Here is a 23,214-nt window from a genome sequence, read left to right on the forward strand (position 1 = left end):
CACATTGACTTTTTATACTATGGACAAACCCATCGTGACGTCACCTGTTGGAATCTGAACCTGGAAAACGAAGGACGAAGTGGACGGTGGTCGCCATGTTGGATGAGCTTTACTCGGCCCACACTCGGATACTCCAGATATGACATGCAACAGTTCAATTCAATAAAATATCAGCAATATAACTGAAAAAGTAGAATCACAGTACAATTTTATATTCTTAATATTAATTGTTCTTTAAGCACCAATACAATTCTGCAGAGTATCGGCGGTACTATATGCATACAGAACTACTACGTTCTACGACTTTTTTCTCAAAATTTTCGACTTTTTTGCAAAATTTTAATTTTTTCTCAAAGTGCATGATGAAAAAAAATCTACCTCCTCTATTTTTTTTTTCTTCATACTCTTCCGTACATTTACTTGTGAATCTGAAGGCATTTGTTTGTGGATCTGCAAGGTGGAAAATTAGCGCCAAACATGACGTAAGATTGTGCCAAAAGTTTTAGAATTTAGTTTTGTATATATACTTGTTTATGAAGCATGATGCCTTTGTTTGTTTGATAGGTGTGTTTCTCATTTGCAAAAATAAATAAATAAAACATTAGATTGTGAACAATGTTTTGTATTTGCAAACCACACTCTTTGTTTGTGAATCACTGGGTGCTAGTAAAACATAGTTTGTGAGGTTTTGGCAGGATTTTAACTCCACAGTAGCGTGTCTCTCGGCCATTGTTAGTGGGGATCTTCCCTGCAAACCTCAAGAGAATAAGCAGTAGTTGATAATGAATAGATCTATGGATGAATATCAGCTTAGACCAGGCACTGGGAGAAAAAAAAAAAAAAGAGTCACAAATGGTAAGAAATTTACACATAATTCTGTGGTTTTCATGTCTCTTTTCAGTCTGTTTGACTGTATTAAATGATGTGAATGATTTGAGTTCTGTGTTCCTCTAGCATGGCAGGAAGAATACTCCGCTTATATTGCCAAAGGCAAACCTGCAGTCTAAGATGAAACTTATTCCCTTGATGATATCGCTGGTAGAAAACGCTTGTAATCCTTAGTTAATGATATACCTTATCTGATAATCCTGCTTGATAAAGATTCCCTGAGGAATAGTCTTTAATCCTCACCATCAGCATGGAGGTCTCAGAGGTCGTCTCCATTCCTCCTTGACAGGAGAAGCTCACCGTTCAAAGGAAAAAAGTAGCAGAGCAGGCCTCATAGCACAAACATCTACTGTATACAGCATGTTGTACGCAGCTGCGTGGGCAAGTTTCTTCCACAAAGCTCCACAGCAGCTCTACAAACATGCGACAGTGACGGAGCCCGTTTATGTGTGAAGGAGGAAAGAGAAAACTCATCTAAACACATCAGTACCCAGCGTTTGGACACATTAACAAAAACGTATCGTGTTTGCCGCTTAATGGTTTGCCGCCTGTCAAGTTTCCTATCGCATTACACCGCGGGCTTGTTTTGTTCTCTTCTGAAAACATCACAAGAGACGTTCGGTCACAGGGGGCAGCATCTTGCCGGCATTAGGAGCCTGACTAGGAAGTGGCTCGCTCTCCACACTATTTAAAGCCCCTTTTGCAGGGAGTGCTGAGGTGAACATCCAGATTGCTCAGCTCAGTAGCAGAACACCACACATATACAGTAAGTACACCACGTCTTCAACTTTGCCGTAGTTAGAGCTTTTCTACCGCTGTGTGTATTTAAGAATCAGGAGTTGGGAGTAAGGTGTAACCGTATCTATCTATTTCTAAGTATATTTGATTTGTGGTTTTGATTAGAAGCCGTTAATGCTGTGAAGCATATCACGAGTTACCGCGTATCCAACAAGTGTGCACTCTGAGCAACATACCTCCTCAATAAATATGTTCTCCAGTTAGTTCATTATTAATTCAACAGTTTCAAGTTTTACTTTGGCTTCTGTGCTTCATTATATTGCAGTACCCGAGTTGTTTTAGCACCTTTGAACATTAATTTTTAATTAGGGATTCATGTTTTATTAAATACTGATTTGTATGTATTCTGAGGTAATATATATTTTTAATTATATTTCGATAAGCAAATATTTATCTCGTCTGTTGTGAGTGAGGCACACCTCCACTCGCTTTTGAATGAAGAAAGGATGTCATTGCTGAATGCAGTTTTTATCTCCCTCGTGCACTGTTTGAGAAACGTGTTTAGCTGTGGTCATTAGTTCACTTCCTGCACACTTAGCTCACGCAAACAAAACAGGAGCGACGGGCTCATTTGCAAAAAAATAAATAAATCAGACTTGTTTAATGCAGCCGTTCGGAAATGACGCGGATGAATCCGTGGGCCGATAATCAAATTTACCGAATTACAGGAAGGTTCACCCACACCGTCTGGTTTCTAATGTAATATGAAGTTCTATCTTGGCCACGGAGGATGTGAAATACGGCACAGATGACCCGTACATTAGAGGCATTGATTTCTCTCCTGCGAGTTTATTCATTAGAATAAAAAAAAAATAATAATCTTCAAGGGGATTCTAATATTCTAATATACATTGCAAATAAAAATGAAGCAGGAGTCATCCCTCATCCATCCTTCACATTGTGGTCAAGACATGAGTCTTGTGGGTTCATGCTTTGCCTCAGTCCTCTTGAGAAACTGAAATATTGACTGATCATAAGGGAAGTGGAAAGTGGAAATGTTATCTCCGCAGTGCGTTGCATTTCTTCAAGTTTGAAATCGTCTGAACATGTTCACGTTGCAGCAGAGCTTTGCTTTTACAAGGATTGTTTGTCTTTATTTGCTAGTGTGAACAATCCATTATGAGATAACTAATGAATTAAACTGATAGTCTCCCTGACAATGGTACACTGAGATTAGAGTTAATTATTAAACTCTAATCTGGAGAGAGTCACTCTGTTGACCTTGTTTGCCAGTAGTGGAGAGGTCCGTGTTTGATCCTATTTTCAGGTAACCTGATGCATGTGATGTTGTTTAAATATTTGCACTGACTGTGCAGAAATTCAGGTTAATTAAAGCCTGGCACAAACACAAAATGTTATTTCTTAGAGTTATACAGACTTTATTTATCATTTAGATCTCTATCTAAATGAAAATTTTCTGGCTCAAAGCACAGCAAGAATGAATGAATGAATGAATGAATGTATTCAATTATTCATTATTTCAAATATGTACATAAGGAAAATAAACATCCATCAAGACGTAATAGAAAATGCAAATATATCAAAATTTAAATGAGACTATTATTCAAGCACACACAGTTGTGGCAAATAATAAGGAAAATGCAAATAAATATTCTAACAATTTGTATTTTAATTTACATACTCGAAAATGTATTAAATGTATTAAATCCCACCCCTCTTCCTTACATCATTTAATAATGATTAATCTAGTTATAAATTGCTTCCTGTCTTCTCTGTGTAATAATCTACATGCACTGTGATCATATACTGATCAGAAACATTATATACAGACTATATATACAGTACATAAATTTAAATAAATACATAAATTTAATTTTTCTCTATGAATACCCACCATCCAGTGTAATACCTGCTGTTTTAACTTGAGAAAAACCACAGGACACATCAAAACAACTACTACAGCAGGTCAGGTCAATTCAATAGAAAAATCTCCGTAGAAATTTCCCCACCAAAAAATATCATTTGTTATTTGTTAGTTTCGACGGGACCGAGGGGCCCCGCGCTGCACAATTACAAGGTCTCTCTCAACCTCGTCCGCCCAGGATCACCCGAGGACACCTGGGACAGACTCAAACTAGCCCCCACCCCCACCCCACCCCACCCCAGCTGTGAAGAACATAATTGCTTTCTTAACCTCCGAACACTCGGCGGATCTCAACGCCCTTCCGGGTAAAGTCAAAGTCATCTGCGGCCATGTCCCCTCACGGCAACAGAAGCCTATGGCTTAAGGCGTTATCTGCCCTTTCTGTCACATAACACTGTTCTTCCAGCTTGTTAAGCAGGCTTTGTTCTGTTCACTCATAGGGCTTGATTTAAACCATGTTGGATTTGGTTTTGAGGTATTTTGCTGCTCTGCGTGTATGGGTACGTGTGTGTGTGTGTTTGGGGCCTAGACACGTGTCGTCAATCATGAGGCACTTGTCTCCACAGAGAGTCAGCGGCGAAGTGATGAACTTCGGCAGGGATGTGGCCCGGCAGACCAGTTGTTACACATACGTCATAGAGGATGACGATCCAGCCTTGGCAAGTCTAAATGCATTTGAGGTGAGAGAAAAGAAATAGAAAATGAAAAACTGTATTTTTATATTAATGGACACACATGTCATTAATCCCACCCCTGTTTAAGGAAAGTCACGGAGAAGCGGTGAACAGAGATGTGGATGCTTCTAGGATCATATAATCATTTTATGGAGAGGCAGCATTTAACCTTAAATATAAATTAAGATGAGATGATCATGATCACATTAAACCCCATGAGGGGTGGTGTTATATATCCTCCCTTATCATAGTGTGGAATCTATCTTATGCTACATACAGCTGGCTGAGAGGGGGGACCTGGCTCTCCTGGAGAACCTGGTGAAGAAGAGCCCAGAGGTCCTGCGCGAGAAAGATGAATGCGGAGCCAGTCTCCTTCATCACGCCGCCGCGGGGGGCCACGTCACCCTCATCCAATTCATCACCACTGTCTTAGACTCCGAGGGTAAGCGCACCTCCGTCGTTGATCACGAGGTGAAACGCAGCGCGCCTCCTGAATCCCTACATTTCCATTTTTAAAGACGCGCATCGCAGCGTGCCATCTTTGTTTGTTTGTGTGTCGCCTCTCAGAGCTGAACAGCTGCGATGAGCAGGGGAACGTGCCCCTCCACTGGGCCGTGGAGAGGAACAAGGCTGAGAGCCTCAGGGCCCTGATGGACCTGGGGGCCGACCCCAACATCCTCAACACGGCCCTCCTGTCCCCCCTGCATCTGGCCGTCAGCCTCGGCCACAACAGCCTGGTGGAGGTGAGGAGCCCGAGAGTGTCCTGCTTTAGAAAACAGTTTGTATGAAGAGTGTTTGCTCTTGTGTGCGATCCATCATAACACGCCGTAGCAGAGCCACGTGTATAACTACATTTACTGTAGTTATATTGGAATCAACAGAGTGGGATCGCAACATTTCTGGTGTATTTAGTTTCATTCATTGATTAAAACGATTCAATATAAACACAAATCTGACTGAAAAGGAGCAGAAAGAAGAATAACCTTAATTTGCCCCTTTACCCCAAGAATCGCTTTACAAAGAATTTAAATTAAAAAACAACAACACTACAAGCAGAAAAAAAGTAAAATAAATGTCTGTCACGTTTCCATTTTAGTTCCAAAGATACAATTCCATCATGCAAACAAAACAAAAACAATTAAATCTTTTGTAGACCTTTCATGACTACACAATGGGTAGGGACGATCAAACTAACATGTTTCATTATATTTCCTTAACATACTGGCTTTAATTGTTCTTTTAAATATGAATTTTGATTTGGTTCTTTGGTTCAGACTCTTCCATAAACTGATTCCTTTCACAGAAACACAACGTTCCATAAGTTTACTCCTTAAGCTCTGTCACCTTTAATTTATACTCACTTTCTCTTTGAGTGTTGATTGGTAATGTTTTCTTTGTGAACTTTAAACTTAATTTGCTGTAATCTACTAATTCTTGGAATTTCAACTATTTTAACTGGAGGACTAGAGGATTAGTTGGATCTCTGTATTGTTTTCTACTGATTGTTCTTATTTTGCAAAATCAAAATTGACTGAGTGCATGTTTTACAAGCATTTCCCCCAAACTTCTCCCCAAACAGATCAAATGCTTAAATCACACACAGTGAAAAGAAGGTGGGCACATTTTGCCTCCACAACAGAGCAGTCTGAGCTAGTGACTGTAACAACAAGCATTTAACTGTTTTTATTCTAAATGAACTGATCGCTTACCGTCACCCCTCCAGCTTTCACACCACGTTAACTTTGAGCGCCCGCTGCTTTTGAAACTGACTCAATCATCTTCTTGAAAAGACCTTGCCACGTCATCTCCGCTGCGTTTGGCACTTGTCCACAACCTGACACATCTGACGTATAGTGGAGGAGAAAGGACAGGTACAGCAGGAGAGTTGAGGACACTATGAACTGGATGGAACTCACTCCTTTTCTTTTTTTTTTTTTTTTTACTCTCTGATCTCCGCAGTTGCTGTTGTCCTACAGCGCCACCGACTGCAACCTCCAGGGAGACCTTGGGAACTCCCCGGTGATTCTGGCCTGCTCCATCAATAACTGTGAGGCTCTCAGCATCTTGGTACGTACAGGACTTTGAGTGGTGCTGTGCGCCTGCATCAGCCCGTAAAAGATAAGTGTCCGGAGCCGGAGCGCTGCAGCTTTTTCCTCTGACAAAGCATCACCTCTGTTTTTTCTTTCTCTCCATTCACTCGCCTGTCGGGGGCCAAAGATAAAGCACGGGGGGAAGCTCTGCCATCAGAACAAGCTCGGCCATTTCGCCATGCACGCCGCTGCCTTCGCAGGCGCCAAGAAGGCCATGGAAGTCATTCTGAAGGCCGGTATGACAAAGGGACATCATTGAACTTGTGCTGACAATAATAAAATAAATAAACATTTCACAAGGCCAAGTAGCTGATAAATTAAACCGATAGGTACTAGAGAGAGATTTGGAGGAAAAATGATTGCACTACTTTGTACATCAGACAGACTGACAGTGTGTTTACCCACAGTGGGAGGTCTGCTTGGAAGTTTAGTCAGAGGCCTAAATATTTACACTAATGCTTGCGATTGCTCGGCAAAAGAATGACTGGATACTCACATGCTGTTTGGAACGCTTGAACGCTAAACTTAAAGAAGGTCAGGCTGATAAGAAGCGGCCATTATGAGCCTTGTGTATAAATTCAGAATGTTGTTGAATAATGAGAAGAAACCATTTATTGAATTGCGTGCCGGCAGGAGAGGAGTGCGGCCACTTAGCCGCGTCCCACATCAACTACGTGGACAAGTCCAACAGCAGTCCCCTCCATCTGGCTGTACGTGGCGGGAATCTTGAGACCATCCGCCTCTGCATCGCCACCGGAGCCAAAGTCGATCAGCAGCAGGTACCGACCTCAGAAAAGATTCCATGTAAATTTCTACAGTGGTTTAACACCTGAAACCAGCGACGCTTTATGTAAACAATTAAATTGTCCACGCAGCTGCGTTGGACATTTGTTTGGTCGTCACCACTGACCACGGCACCATGTCAACGCCCGAAAGCTACAGATTACGAATGAAGCTATTCAGCTTCCATCTGTCAGATTTGCATGGTATTTTAATCTAGATCTCATTTGCCTACACCTGTAAAGCATTTCCCTGGCGAAGGGACCCAGTCCTTGTGTCGCTCCAAACGTCAGCCTTATCATCTGAGAGTGATCACCGTGTCTAGCCCTGGGCTAGTGGCCAGAGCTACAGCAGGAATAGTGAGTACAGTAATAGCTTCGGTTGGCTAAATTGATACAAATTACCCCCACTTACGCCGTGGAGCTGAGTGGAGCGGTCACTAGCCTCCTCCTGCCAGCCCTGGTTATCTCATTAAAGGCTTGTGTTACAGCCCCCAGTGTTCAGCCAGCAAGTCTGAGAGACAGTTTGCTAATGTTACACTGGGGAAGTGGACAATATGTATGTAAGTGAGTACACATGATAGCCTCCGTGCAGAATAATTCCTGCAAGTCTCCACTCCACTCTGCTGATCCCGCTATGTGACAGCAGACATAATGACTTGTGAATATGCATCATTATGCGCTGTGTCTATATGTTTGTTGCCATCCAGAATGACAAGTGCACACCGCTTCATTTGGCCTGCACCCAGGGAGCTATTGAAGTAGTCAAATTGATGCTCTCCTCCGTCCACCAAGTAGCAGACATCATCAACCTGACTGATGGGGCGTGTCAGACTCCTCTACACAGGTGAGTTTCCTCTACTCCCTCAACTCCCATACGCGAAGCAGAGAGTAGTTCATTGGTTATTCTCAAGGTAAACGCTGATATTGCTTCATTTAGTGGAACGCGTAAAGGTGCGGTCACGCGAAAACCAAGGTCAAAGTACTGAAAGCGGTCAGTCTGGGCCAAAAAGTTGCACTTGGACACACTGCAAAGACAACAGGCGGTGAACGGCTAGCTTATACATTCTTTGTCTGTGTGAAAGCTAAAGAAGTCTTCATCAGCTGGGGAGACTAGGAAGACATACAAACCACGATAAAGAGCAACTGTTTATTCATTCTAGCTGATCGTATTGTGAGAATATTTGACTGTTCAGAGCAGATGGAGGTGAAAAATGAGTAGAACCCTCTTTATGTGCCCGTTGACCTTCTGTCACTTTAAAGCAGTAACAGAAGGTCAACATTTTTCAGACCAAGGACCGATGGAGAGATTAAGTAGGGAGCCCCTACCTACTATGTGTGTTCTATATTAAGCTTGGCCTAGTGCTATTTATAAATATACATTATTACTATAATTTTGCATTCAATATTAAGCTATTTAAATAATACAGGTTCAAATTTCAAACGTGCAGCTGCCATAAACATACACACCTTTACCTTTAAACTTAGATAAAAAAATATTCTGGCCTCAGTAGTTGCACTGCGACCATGTGATTGGATCAGCAGCGAAAGGGGCGGGGCCTATTCCGCACGGCAGGCTTAGATTGATAGGTCTAGTGTGGCGCTCTGTGTGAGACGGTACAGCTCCTATATCACTAAATGAGTGAAATGCTGACTGAAAGATAATGTGTGTTTAAACGAATTTTGGGGAGCAAAATTAAAAAAATATATGAAAAATGTGTAATCAACCAAATAATTTTTGACCCCTTTGTAGTACCCCCCTTGTTGAAGACCTGGGTCTTAAAGCTGCTGACTGTGGATTGGTGTTTGGTGTACAGACATAACAGTGGCATAGATTAACTCTCAGAAAGATATAAAACCACTGGCACACATTCTCAAAATCAGTTACAAATATTAAATCCCCTGAAGGGAGTACCAGGGCAGAGGATAAACGTCTATCACAGAAACAATGTAAATATTCTAATCATATGAGATCGTTAGTACATGTGTAAAATTGAAAGCCACAATCTCAACTGTTTACTCATGTATAGAGCAAAGATGAGTGTGTCTGCATCATATCATCATTATGACAGCAGCAGCAATAAGCTTTAAATGGGAACAGTAATAGTAATGTAATTGCTGTCTAAAGACTTTCCACTTATCTAACAGCAATTGTGTTGTCACAGACAACAATAGAGTCACAGTTTCTATAATATGCTGTAAATGTCCATACAAATTTGACTAATAGCTTATATATGGCTCCTCTTAACCGCAAAAACCCGGCTCCTTTTTCTCCTCAGATTTGATGTTTGCAGATTTCTGAATTATTAAGCGTTCTGCGGACCATCATTTGGCTGTGGAAATCATCCGGCCTAGACTCCGCTTTAGTGCAGAACATCAGCAGAATACCAGGAGTTAGTTATTAAATTACGTCATGAGAGAAAACCTTTACAATCCTGGAGATAAAGGGTGTTACCACAATAGAAAATCTGGCTGTTATATCACACCATGACGAGGCAGAATTAGAATTAGATTATCCTTATTCAACATCCGACAGCATGAGTAAGTCTTTGACTCACAGCGCCATGTGGGCAGTGGCTGGTTTACAACAACTGTGTTTGCTTTTCCAGGGCTACAATATTTGACCACGCAGAGCTGGCGGAGTACCTCATTTCTTTGGTAAATAAGACGCACACAAATACACATGAACACGGCGCACTCACAGCTGTTAATCCCTGGACATCTTCAGCTTTAGTATCATGGATTGCGTAATCTCTTGCCTCCAGTGCAAAAAAATTTCTTCAAAGACAGAAAACTCCACGTTTCCCCCAATGCATTGACAAAGTAAATAATTAATATGCTTTTCCATTGAAAGCACAAGACAATATTTGCTATTTTAAACATGCCACGTGGCTTAATAAATGTTAAAGGTGCTGCCTATTGCTAATAGACCATCTGCCGCCATCTGTTGCACATTATACACCGTTTTTAGATGAGGTGCGTTGCTAGGACAGAAGTGGAGCTTATTTCAGGACAACTCATTCTGCTGGCAAACAGGATCAGAAAGTAAATTTGCACGTGTTTATCGGAAGTCACATCGCCAGGCAGCCTCCAGGAGACAAACAGCTCTTTACAACACAGGCTTGACATAAGTGAAGTCTTAATTAATTTCACCAAACAAGATATACACTGTATTGTATTCATTTCTAAAACGGAATAATTAATCCTCTCTAAAGCCGTTAATCTGTATCCTTAAAATGCTATTGTATTAGTTGCCTTTTAATAATTAAGTTTTAGTTAGTGTATATAATCCCCTAATACTAAAAATCATTGTCTTTCCATGAGCCCTATAAACCTTTGCTGAGCCGCCATGTTTCTACAGTAGCCCAGAACAGACAAACCAAGCACAGGGTGTGGAAAGTATATTGTAATTTTGTATTCTAGAGTTTTCTTTTTATATAATTTTAGAATATGTTTTAAGAATATTATATATATATTATATAATATTTCCACTGGCCTCAACTCTCTGTTGTGCCTTTAGACTTCATACACTGCTTTTCCCGCTCGCTAGCTAGCTAAACAATTAGCCTTGGTGTTTTCCAAGCGCCAGCAGGTGTTGCCCCAATTTATGGCCGATGCATTTTGTGTCCACAACTTTGCATTCCTCACAAGTTTAAGGATAACATAATTATTTATTTACAAAATTAGCATCCTCACAGTTTTGTTAAAAGACGTATAGAAGCTCCCAGTTAGCACGACGGAGGCTATCATAATTATGATCAGATAAGACCAGACTTAGATACATCTTTGTATTCTCAAGTAGGGGTGGGAAAAAAATATCGACGGCAATATGTTGTGATATTTTTTCTTCCAATACAATATCTATTTTGAATGTTTAAATATTGATTTTTAAAAGAAAAAGGAAAAAAATGTTTTGGGCCGATCGTGAACGACTTCCACCACCGCTTTTTCTGTACAAGTGCAATAAATTTGAAATGGATCAGTTGGATTAATATAGTTTTTTGACTTAATTTGTCCAATAAATTATCACTGTCATCTGATGTACATATATATAATGTGCATTTTAAGCTGCATTTGAAATTTCTCAGTAAACTATGTAGAATGTTGAAATATATCGCAATATCATAATATCGCAATAATGTATCGTATTGTGACTCGAGTATCGTGATACGTATCGTATCATGAAGTCCTTGCCAATACCCACCAAGCAAAAAAACTAAAATATTTTTAACAATGGAGACTGACATGCTTGCAAAGGGGATTCAAACAAGACGGGATAGCAGGAGTGGAGTATTTAATTTTTCAAATCAAACAAATCTGAACAGTACAGAGCTGCTAATAGAACTACATTTACACTTTAGGGAGTAGCAGATTAAATGTACTAGTTGTGAGTCTTTTTAATGTAATACATACACCACACATAGTAAATTATGCTCTTTTACCCAGGAAGTCTACTCACTTACTAATGCACCGTGGCTTGTGGAAGAACATTTGATTTTGGACAGGCAAAACCTCCAATGTATTTTTAATTGTGATTGCCAAATCTGAGTGAACCTTTCCTCTAGCCCATGCACACTGATTCAGCATGGGGGGAACTAACACACGTCCTGCCAAGTTCAGGTTGTGGACCTCCAGCTGGATAGTTGGTGAGCTGGGAACATCATTTGGAATATGAATATACTGTACATTAATGTAATGCCCACTTAATTTCCGCTTTAGCGCTTCACCTCAGACATACAGTCATTGCCAATTTCCCACCACGTTCTAATTTCCTTGCAATAATTACAGCGATGTGTGTTAAATTTAACAAGGTCTTAATGCATTCCTCTCCTCAGGGCGCAGAGCTGAACAGCACTGACTGTAAGGGCAACTCTCCCTTGCTGTTGGCTACGAGCTGTGGAGCGTGGAAGACTGTGGCTCTGCTGCTGTCAAAAGGTGATACACAATACTATGCTCCACCACCAGTAGCACTCATACAATTCATAAGATGCCTGGTAATGAAGGATCTGAAGACTTGCGTTCATGTCATTCTAGGGGCAAATGTGAATGTAAGAGACAGATGCGGTTGTAACTTCCTCCACCTGGCCATCCTGCAGCCCAAGGGCTTGAAAAACCTCCCAGAAGAAGTGCTCCAGGTAGCCTCCATCTCCAGCTTATCGCGTGTGCTGTATGCTGCTTAGACAGGGACGTCATTAAGCAATTGAGGTCTAATTACTAAACTGTCCTTGATCAATTTGCCTTGAGCCTTTAGTAGCTACATGGATCCAAGGCCAGCTGATGTAGTTCATTACACTCTTATTTAACATCGCACGCTTACTTAACAATGTCACAGCTTTATAATGAGCTACAGTGTGCAAATGGGAACCCCTATTTTCTCGTAGAATTATTATACATTTATGTCCATTGTGTCCGAACTTTAGCATAGCAGCGTCAAAGTACTGCTGAGCTGTGAGGATAATGAGGGCTGCACCCCGCTCCACTACGCTTGCAGACTGGGCATCCACGACTCGGTGAAGAACATGCTGGGCCTCTCGGGGCAGATCGGCCTCGCGTGCAAGTCCAAGGACAAGAAGTCTGCCCTGCACTTTGCTGCCCAGTAAGTTAGATCGGTCCCCGAGGGCACGACTTTCCATACCATTGATCTAAACAATCCTGATTTGTCCCACGTATCACTCAAGAGTTGCTTAAACTTTGCAAGGACGTGCTTGCTGTATCACAGCTCTTGACAACTGCCCACTTTGGGACGGAGAGAGCGTCCACTCGGTTTCTTTTAGGATGTTTCCGTTCAGTTTGTATGAAGTGTAGGTTAGTGATCCCCAACAATATAGCCCCATACTGTTGTCATACACATATATAGCCCCATACACCACTCAGCTGCACAGACAGCTCAAGATGACACTCAGATATCGTTCTTCTAGTATTGAACCGTGACAACAAACAGACTAGAAAAATAATTAACTAAGACTAATTCCACTAACACACCTATTATACAGTGCCACAAAGCAGCTGTCACAAGAGCCGAATTCAATTAGCGTGACACATGCGAAGAAATATTACTACGTAGATATCGAACATTGCTTATTAATATTGATTTTTCTATCATGTATGCACACTTCATTAGAGCTGGAGGGCAAATAAAGGCTACGGTATGAAATCATGCTTTGACTCTTGTAGGAACCAAATTCCTAGTGCTCGTCTGGACAACTGTGCAGACACAAAGAGTTGGTCACCTTTGTAAAAGGCTCAGACATAAAGAATGGTCGTTGCACAATAATGTGTGCAACTTTTCAAATAGTTGATCAGATTCATGAGCCATAATTACTACCATACACTTTTTAAAATTTTTTATTTTTTACTTAGTTTCCATTTCAGACAAATTATCTCCAGTCTCACCGTTTCACCTCATCTTTTTTCTTTTTCTTTTTTCAAGGTATGGGCGTATCAATACGTGTCACAGATTATTGGAGACCATCACCGACTCCCGTCTGCTTAATGAAGGTGACGAGCGGGGCCTGACACCACTCCATCTGGCCTCCAAGGAAGGGCACACCAAGGTGGTGCAGCTGCTGCTGCGCAAGGGAGCTCTCTTTCACTGGTAAATAAAATAAACACTGCATTCCGGCATTTCTTACATTTCTTACAAACATGAAGAGGTCGTATTTTTCTTCTATGTGTGTCAGGAGTTCCTGTTTGTCTTGTCTTTTCCAGTGATTACAAGGGCTGGACTTGTCTGCACCACGCCGCAGCTGAAGGATACACACAAACGATGGACATTCTTTTGTCAGCCAATCCCAAGTTACTGGATAAGGCCGATGAAGACGGGGTATAAAACAATAAAAAAGTTCCCCAAACACATTATTAATTCATGCAAGTAATTATTTGCGGTGACGGTTTTTTGACTTATTTTGCACTCCATGGGTGGGTATAAAGAATAGAAGTATAGTGCATGCACACTTTTTGCAACACTAATACTTTAACCATCAGCAGAATTGACTTCTCTTTTATATTTTGATACTGCAGAACACTGCGCTCCACATCGCAGCAAGAGAAGGACACGTTGCTGCAATAAAGCTCATGCTGGCGAGGGGGGCAGAGATTGTCTTGAACAAGAATCACACTTCGTTCCTCCATGAAGGTCTGCAGAACGGGAGAAAAGACGTGGTTAACGCAGTCATTGACAGCGACAGGTACGCTATTAGTACAAGAGAGAAAGAAAACACCTCTGCCTACTTCTGTACATGTTATCTTTGCCCTGTTAAACAATAGCCATAGCAATAGCAAGTTTATGGCAGCAATTTGTCTCGGATAACTGGATGAGTTACGTAACTTTTCAAATAGTTGATCCGACCAAAGATTAATCTGTGCTTTTCATCTTCTAGATGTTCGGAGGCTTTGAGACTGTTCATGCCCGGCACAAGCCAGAGATGTCCCATTCTAGACATGATAGAGTTTCAGCCAGAGACTTACAAGGTTTGCAACTAAAACAGAGAAAAGAAAAAAATCAATCGTACCATGAACCATCATTGTCTTTTATAATGAACTGAACAAAGATTTTGCTTCTTTCTTCAATAGCATCTACTGGACCGCTGTGTGAAGGAATCTGACGATGACCACAACAGTCCTGACTACCACGTAATCTGTCTACAAGCTGTTCAATCACTTTTAAGCATTTAAAACATCTGTCAGGAAATTCGTTAAACAATTCTTAATGTGCTGCAGATTGAATACGATTTCACGTGGCTCCAGGCTCCACTTGCAATGCAGAAGATAACCGACAAGACCATGAGGTATAAGCCACTGGCTGCACTCAATGTAAGCAAACTTTTTCTTGATTAGGATTTTTGTGCACTAGAATACAAATATTGTACTCCCCCGTGATTTATAAGAAGTCAAGTTCTATGTTAATCAGGTATCATCTTCTAATCAGAATTTGTGGACTTCACCTTCGTTAGTTCTTGCGATCAGGATTTGTGTATTCAGGGTCAGTGAGAACCCGTCACGTGACTTTGTCTGCACAAGGTAGTGAAGTTTAATGGTGCAATCCTCCAAAGCCTCCACTTGTCTGTTACACCTGAGTTTATGTAAGTTGCCACGTGTCAGTGTTGTATTAAAGCAAAGTTCTGAATTCAGCATGTCCCTGGATTCTCAGTGAAAAGTTACAAAGGAGGCTCAACTGTCTGATAAAAGTCTGTTAATCTGATGCAGGCACCTGGTATTTAACTGTTTCTATTACAGCCTTGCCCCCAACTTGACTGAATGTGGTAGTACCTCAACATATGCAGACTGCAAACTGCATCATTTAACATCAGCTCTCACTGGGGCTCTTAGAGTCTAGACCCAGTGTTTAGTGCAGACTGCAGACAGAGATGAGTCATACAAATGTTTTTATCTCTGAACCTCCTCCATTAACCTTTCCTTGATGTGTTCCATCTTTATTGATCCAAAACAATCAACTTGAGAAGCAGCTGGAAATACTAAAGTAGAAACGCGCTACTAGCAAGCGGACCAATCACAGCTCTTGCGCTCTACTTCGCTGCAGAGTTACATCTCTGGGGTCTGCGCAGGGTCTGCATTGTCGCCCAAAATTCTGCGTCAATTTCATGCAGAAGTCTAAACCACTACAGGGTCCGCGGATGTCCTGCAGGGAGGCTGCAAAATCTTTGGTTGATTAGACATTTTTATATATATTTTTTAGTTTCCCTCACAATTTTCCCCAACAAAATTCTTTAAATACGATGTAGTATTAGCAGAAGTGAAGTTAACATTGCAGGTTGCTCCCATCTGCCAACCACTGAGGCCAAAATAGCTGATTCACAGTCCCTACTACATTTAGCTGTGTCAAAAATCTAATACTGAAATTAATTATTTCAAATGATTTAATGATAATAATAATGTATATTTATAAATAACACTAGTTTAACATAGAACACATATAGTAGGTAGGGGGTCCCTATTTAATGTCTCCATCAGTCCTTAGCCTGAAAAACTAGACCACTGGTCTACAACAAAGTAAGTGGGTGTTTACATGCAAGTGAAAAAAACGAATTATTGCCTTAATTGGACTATAACAGGAGAACTTAAGTGCATGTAAACACGTTACTCCGATTAAAATCGGATAATGCGTGTGCGCATGCTCCACCACCGCTGCGCTGGCGTGTGACCCCGGAACAAAAATGTCCAAGAAAGCCGATCGCAGAAGAAGAAGAAGAGAAACGGCGGAACTTACCTGCATCAGAAGTAGCGCGAACATTACTTACAAGATTAAAAAATGTACTATTTTCCGTCTGGGTGTTGTTTGAAATGACGGTCTGCCGCATGAACAACTCTTGTTCATTATATCACCCGGAAATCGAGCCATGTTAACGTGGTATTATCTTGCTGAAAAGACACGTATCGCCACCTAGTGTGGATGAGGAGAACAGTTATTTCTTCTGTATGTAAACTGGGACAAGGACTGTAGTGAGAAAGCCGAACTTTGGGCATTGCTCGTTTAAGATCTGCATGTAAACGCAACAATCAGCTGCAATTTCAGACAGCTCCTCTCTTTGTTGATCGAACGGCTGAATTAACGCCTCTCTACAGTGTCAACAAAAATTCTAACCTTCACAAAGGTTGGATACATTGCAAGACTGTTTAATTAGAGCTCGTTAGCTTCAGTTAATTGAGCCAAATAAACTGGGAGTGTAGTTAAAAAGGAGTCCAATTTGCATGCAAATGTTCACAAATTTGGAGAATGGCCAAATCTGCGGAGCCCCATTAAAGACCACGGCCAAATCACTCAACTCAAGGTACACTGTATAAACGTTGTACTCCTCCACACAGCAACTACTTCAACACAGTATATTGTTTGTGTGTTTTACAGAAATAACAGCTTTCACCAAAAGATTGTTTCCTGAGATCAATAATACAGTCATACTTTCTTTTCTTAATAATTTAGGCTTTAGCTGTCAGATTGTCATCTGCTTCAGGAAAATGTACTATTGACATTTCTTCTGTTACATTTCACGCAGGCAATGGTGCAGTATAACCGCATCGAGCTCCTCAACCACCCGGTCTGCAAAAAGTATTTGGCAATGAAGTGGTGAGCAGTCACAGAGACATTTCTCAGACTTACATGCTTTACTTTAAATGTTGGCCCTAAGCGTCCTCTCCTCTGTCCACAGGGTGGCTTATGGGAGCACAGCACATGTGCTCAACATGTTTTTTTACCTGTTGGGGCTGCTGCCTTTAACTCACCTGATAGTGACTCTGAGACCCTCCATGAACACCACCAACACAGGAGAGCACAATATCATCATGGTTCCTACATCCTTCGTAGAGGTACTGATGATAGTAGTGATAAGTATAACTGTAAACTAACATGAGTCAGTTTCCATGCAGCCTACTGTTCAAACGCGGCTAGCCAAGAGGTTTAGCTATTGTGTTTATGGTTCTTCTTCTTCTTCTTTTCATGTTGGTCCAAGGGAAGTCTACCCTCACTTGTTATCCCATCATGCGTACCCTAATACACAATATAACTCTAATATCTTACAAAGTGTAAAGTTTCAATGGTTCAACATACGAAATGTGCAACTATGATGGAACTAAATCTTAGCCTTGTTCTTATTTTCACAGCAAAGTCTGTTCTCGTCCTTCTGCATGGTGATGGTCTTGGTCATGAACATCTACTCGATAGCGAAGGAAGTGGTGCAGATATCACAGCAGGTACCGTGCTGTTACGCAACTGTCATTGCCTCACATAATGCATGTGTCCATAAATCTGTTCAGCTCGCGGTCCGTGTGGACACAGAAGCCATCAGGTGTGATGGATGGGCGTCCTCTGATTTAGATTTGCAGGACCGCTGGATGGCCACAGGCAGAATGTCACTTCAGTAATATAGCGTAGCCATTTGGATACAGGGCACATTTCCACATCACACTGCAGGAACATGCAGGCCAAATTTTTTCCATGCATGAAGTGAAGTGAACTTCTGGAACGATTTGTCAAATATCAAGAAGGTTGTTTTTCTAATTAATATGTCTTTATAACTGTCATTTTCTTGTCATTAAAAAAGCGCTGGAATTACTTCAGGGACTATTCCAACCACTGCGACTGGTTTTCCGCCATCTTCTCCCTCCTGTTCATTATCCCCGTCATGCTCAACGCAGAGGGGTCTTTACACTGGCAAGCAGGGGCAATTGCAGTTTTAAACTCTTGGGTTGGATTTCTCCTTTATCTCCAGAGGTACTGTTCAATCTGGCACTCATGCCTCATCTCAGGGCAGATATGGTTGAGGCCACTAACTGGTATAGCCTCCTGTTTTCCCCAGGTTCGAGGGTATCGGCATCTATGTTGTGATGTTTGGGGAGATCATGAAGACGCTGGTCCGTATTGTGATGCTGTTCTTGTACCTGATGCTAGCGTTCAGTTTGGCGTTTCATGCTCTGATGCTCAACCAGGTAGGTACAATTATCCAGACAGGTTAAAACAATTGTTGCAGAATTTATTTAAAAATGATATTGCAAGAAGCCTTAGAGGATCACCTGTGGGTGCCATGAATTTGACCAGTGCATATATAAGCTGCAGTACAAGACTTTTAGTCTGTTACTCCACAGGTGCAACATTTGTTCTTTTGGTTCTTTGGTTAATTTCCCTTTGGTTCTCAAGGAAACTCAAATAACAAGACAATGGTGAAGCAATTATTTTAAGATACTATTCCTGTGGTTAATAATAATAATAATAATAAAACTAGTGTGTCATATTATAACAATAGGCCAATGCATCTGTTTACCTTCATTCTTTTTCATCATTAGACGGAGTTTCAAAACGTGCCGCTCTCCGTGATACAAACCTTCGTGATGATGGTGGGAGAACTGAACTACCAGAATAACTTCCTGGATGCTTATCTGAAGAATGACCTTCCTTTCGGTATCCTGACATACTTCATTTTCGTGGTCTTTGTTCTGCTCATGCCGATTCTGCTGGTGAACCTGATGGTAAGTATGATCCTGGTAGTGCGAAGCTGCAGGTAGTAATGTCAGTATATGTAGCTACAAGGGGCTGCACGAGTTCAGATTTTATAAAACAACTCTTATGTGATGAAAGTCAAGATGAGCGTGCAGTAGTACTTTTTCTTGTAGAATTGTAGGACATGTCATGATCTATAGTGAAGTAATTCTACACACTTGACAAACCGCTGCTAGTTTGCTGCAATGTCCACCTGGGCACCTTTCTTCTATCTCTGCCTGTCCATGTTCTCAGTACATTTACATGTACGTGAAAAAAGCAAATTATTGCCTTAATCCGACTTTAACTGGACAACTTAAGCACATGTAAGCATGTTTCTAAAATCGGAGTTCTCTTTATCCGATTACGACACCCAGATAATGCAACTGGAAATCGATTTTCCCCGACATGTATACAGCTTAATCTGAATTTAACTAGACAACGTGTGTGCACATGCTCCATAACTGCTACTCTGGCGAATGACCCCTTAACAACAACATCCAAGAAAGCCAATGTAGGTACCAGATCAGCTCAGTTCGGCCTGTATGTTTGGCTCCATTCGGCTTGGACTGCGATCGGTTCGTCAGTTAGTTAACACGAGTTTAATTTATTTTTCAAAATATGTTTGGAAGGGCAACCTTAAAGGAGGCCATGTAAACCCGCTGAAAAGACACATATCGCCGCCTAGTGTGGAGGAGGAGGACATGTTCCTGTCAGTTATTAGTTTTTCTCCGTTGCATGTGAACTGGGACAAGGACCATATTCAAAAAATTGAATTTGGAGCATAACTCGATTAAGCTGTGTATACCAGAGTGTCACATGATCTGTGATTAGTTGACATGATGCTTGAAGCATCATGGCACAGAGAGACTCATCGACTCATTAACTAGCCTGTACAACCCCTCGTAGCTGCACATGTTGTAATAATATATCAGGTAAATACTGTATGTTTCACTGCTTTGACAGCTTTTAATTTGTGCATTCACTTGTCAAACAAGTTTGCTTTTATTGTGTATTTTCATTTGTCTTTGCTTGTGTAGATCGGTTTAGCAGTTGGGGACATCGCTGAAGTTCAAAGGAATGCTGCCTTAAAACGAATAGCCATGCAGGTACAGTTTGTTTCCCACCAGCTTGTCCCAGAAAAATACATAGAATACATTTTTTTAACAAATACATGGAATACATGCATGTAACTCTAATATGTGCAAGGGGTTATTTACCGAATTCAAAAATACATAGGGAAACAAAATAACTAATTAATCCAAATTTAGAATTGAGGCAGTTCTCCTGTCAGAAGCACAAACGTTTAGCTTTAGCAGAGCTTTTCAAGCAAAGGTTCCTCAATGAAGCCGCACTGACTGACTGAATACCTCACTATCTGAACCTCAGATTGACCTTCACACCGCCCTGGAGGATAAACTCCCTTACTGGATTATGAAACGAGTGGACAAACCCTCCATTACCATCTACCCCAACCGCAAGTGCTCCAGGGTACGCTCGATGCCGGCTAATACGATGCAGACACACACTTAGATGACTGTCAGGTATTTTAATCCTTGTTAATCTTGTCCACTTTTGGCTGCAGCGCTTCTTCTCGCAGATACTCTCAGGTGAAGAGGAAACAAACGAAGTCTGGACTCGCCTGCAGACCAAATCACAGAGCTGCACGTTCGTAGAGAACGAGCTCAGGAAGCAGAAGTTCAGGTAAAGCTTGAAAGTGGCAGATGTGTGCCACATTATCACAGACATGATGGACAGCACATTATTCGGAGCTACAACAACTACAACTGAGCTGTGATCACAAACAGTGTGCAAAGTTACACTGGGGGATAAAAAAAAACCCTTTCAATGACTTGTTTTTAATGCATGAGCAGCCCCTAGTGGTGACTCTTCCCTCTGCTTTATGTGAGATGTAACGCCTGTCACGCAGGAGTGTGACCTCCCAGAAGCCTAAATAACGTCCGTTATTGAACAGCATGTTTTTTTTTTCCTTTTTCTTTTTGTTTTGGCTTTTCTTTTGCAGAATGAAAGAGATGTCGAGCATACTGGAGAAGCAGCACTGCCTCCTGAAGCTCATCATCCAGAAGATGGAGATCACCTCAGAGGCCGACGAGTACGACGGCCCCATGACCATCAAAGGCAGCAAGTGGCCCAGCTTCAACCAGGTCAAACCGAGGGGCAGACCGACGTCTCGGTGGGTGCCTCTGATGAAGGCCATCGGGTCCAAGCGGACATGAAGAGGGGCCGAAGACGAAGCAAGAAGCATATTATTCAGTGCAATCAATTACAAAGGTCTTGTTATAAACGCTATACAATAGGTATAAACATAATTCATTATATTCTACATATACATGTTGGATGTTGTAACTGTCAATTCAATGAGTGTAGTCGTCTGAACTGTTATCTACTTGAATTTAAAATATTAAAACATTTAATATTGTTGCATCATGAACTGCGCTGTTGTTTTCCTTCTGTTACGGGCCAGGTAGGTGGACTCTGGAGGCAGAGACAGGAGGCAGGCGGTAGTTGAAAGAGTTTATTGCAGTAAAGGAGGGTGGTAGATGAAGGGGCAGATGATGGGTTTGAACAAGGCCAGATGAAAGTGGCAGGCAGATCAGGCAGCTGGAGTCTGTGTGGAGAGCTGGTGATCCTGGACAGCAGAAACAGAGATTAAGTACAAGGTAGATGCACGTAAAGCAGAATATGCTATACAGATTCAAAAGCTGAGACAAGACCGACTGCGAAGTAGTCTACAATCCAGCGCTGACTGATTCCACTGAGGAGCTTAAGTAGGCTGAAGCCTCAATCAGTGACACCTGCAGTTCCAGCACAGCTGACTGGTATCATCAATTAGCCTTGACCTGCAAAGAGAGGAGGAGGAGGAGACCAGGAGGCAGAGGGCATGACACCTTGTAAACCGTCTGATCCTGTAGAGATCTGTTACTGGAAGTTGCTCCTAAGTAAATTTCACTTTCTGGATGCAAATGCAGCGCCGGCGTAGTTCCTTTACATATTATTTTTTATCTGTCATGCAAACTGTTGGATTTTCACCCATCTGAGCAGATGTTCCTTGAACTGAGGCGGTACGTTTGAGGCATGCCGTACCCCTCCTATCGAAATTAAATAAAATAAAAACAACACGCTTTACTTATTTTGTGCCTTTTCAGTATTTCTTAATATTTTCTCTTCAGTCTAATTTCATTAGTGTTTTTTGGGGGTTTGTGACTTTACAAAGAAGTTTAACAGCATGAGAAACTATGATTATACACTGGCCAGGCATAACGTTACAACCACCTTCCTAACATTGTGTGGGTCTCATCAGAGAATGGACATGGGTGTAGGGGTGTGTGTTCTGTTCTGTGTGGGTGCTACATGCCTAAATGATGAATCCACATGAATGCAAGGTCCAATAGTTTCCCAGGACAACACTGAATAGTCACAAGATGGTCACTGTTTCTAACTTCTCCTGTCAGTGGTTTTAATGTTGTGGCTGATACTGGGCTGTTGAGCCAAATGCTTCCTGAGTACCGTTAAGTGTCCCAGTGAACCAGAACGCACAGAAGCAGTGGCTCTCCACCTGCATGTGGCCTTCAGCCCTCATTAAGACGCCTCTGATTTCCCAGCGCGTTCAGGTCGAGTTCAAGCGTCCGTCGCCTCCGTTTTGTCCGCCGGTTTCTCTGCCGCTCTCAGCCAGCGGCTTAATGTTCTGCAAGCTGCTTCGGTGCCAATCATGGGAATCCTGCGATGTTGGGAGGGAGTCACAGAAACGCTGCTGACATCATCCCCCTGCACCTGTCCCTCCGCTTCTCCGGCACAGGCCCCCGATAGAGGTCAAGACCCCTGAAAGTCTCTGCTGATAGATAAACGCTAGCTCCCCCTTCAAGTCCAGATTTAAGTGATATTTATTGCTGCTGGCCATGAGCGTAATTATTCCCAGGGCAAACACAATAACCATGTAACCATCAATTACTGCTGATGTTTTGCACAGTATTTCTTTAAGGAACTACATGCGCAGAATGACTAATGAGCCGAGTGTTTCATCTCAACCTGTCCGCTGTTGACAGCGACCGAAGCGGCATGTTGAAATATGCGCCGCTGCCTTGACAGCCTATCA

At 41.8% G+C, this 23,214-nt stretch overlaps 1 protein-coding gene across 1 annotated transcript; it reads left to right on the forward strand.

Moving 5' to 3' along the window:
* The first annotated feature begins 1,503 nt into the window (after positions 1 to 1,503).
* On the forward strand, positions 1,504 to 22,249 carry trpa1b (transient receptor potential cation channel, subfamily A, member 1b). Its single transcript, XM_047568421.1, has 28 exons — positions 1,504 to 1,654; positions 4,138 to 4,251; positions 4,525 to 4,687; positions 4,813 to 4,988; positions 6,205 to 6,312; positions 6,463 to 6,571; positions 6,969 to 7,114; positions 7,825 to 7,961; positions 9,724 to 9,772; positions 11,950 to 12,049; positions 12,149 to 12,249; positions 12,535 to 12,710; positions 13,545 to 13,709; positions 13,823 to 13,937; positions 14,135 to 14,301; positions 14,494 to 14,584; positions 14,687 to 14,746; positions 14,834 to 14,926; positions 17,125 to 17,195; positions 17,278 to 17,434; positions 17,729 to 17,818; positions 18,169 to 18,338; positions 18,424 to 18,553; positions 18,908 to 19,090; positions 20,141 to 20,209; positions 20,490 to 20,591; positions 20,686 to 20,804; positions 21,124 to 22,249. The coding sequence occupies exons 2-28, from the start codon at positions 4,156 to 4,158 to the stop codon at positions 21,335 to 21,337; spliced, it is 3,357 nt and encodes a 1,118-aa protein (XP_047424377.1). The 5' UTR covers positions 1,504 to 1,654; positions 4,138 to 4,155; the 3' UTR covers positions 21,338 to 22,249.
* Positions 22,250 to 23,214: the final 965 nt, after the last annotated feature.

Source organism: Mugil cephalus, chromosome 18 (genome assembly GCF_022458985.1).
Source record: "Mugil cephalus isolate CIBA_MC_2020 chromosome 18, CIBA_Mcephalus_1.1, whole genome shotgun sequence".
In the NCBI taxonomy this organism is placed as follows: Eukaryota; Metazoa; Chordata; class Actinopteri; order Mugiliformes; family Mugilidae; genus Mugil; species Mugil cephalus.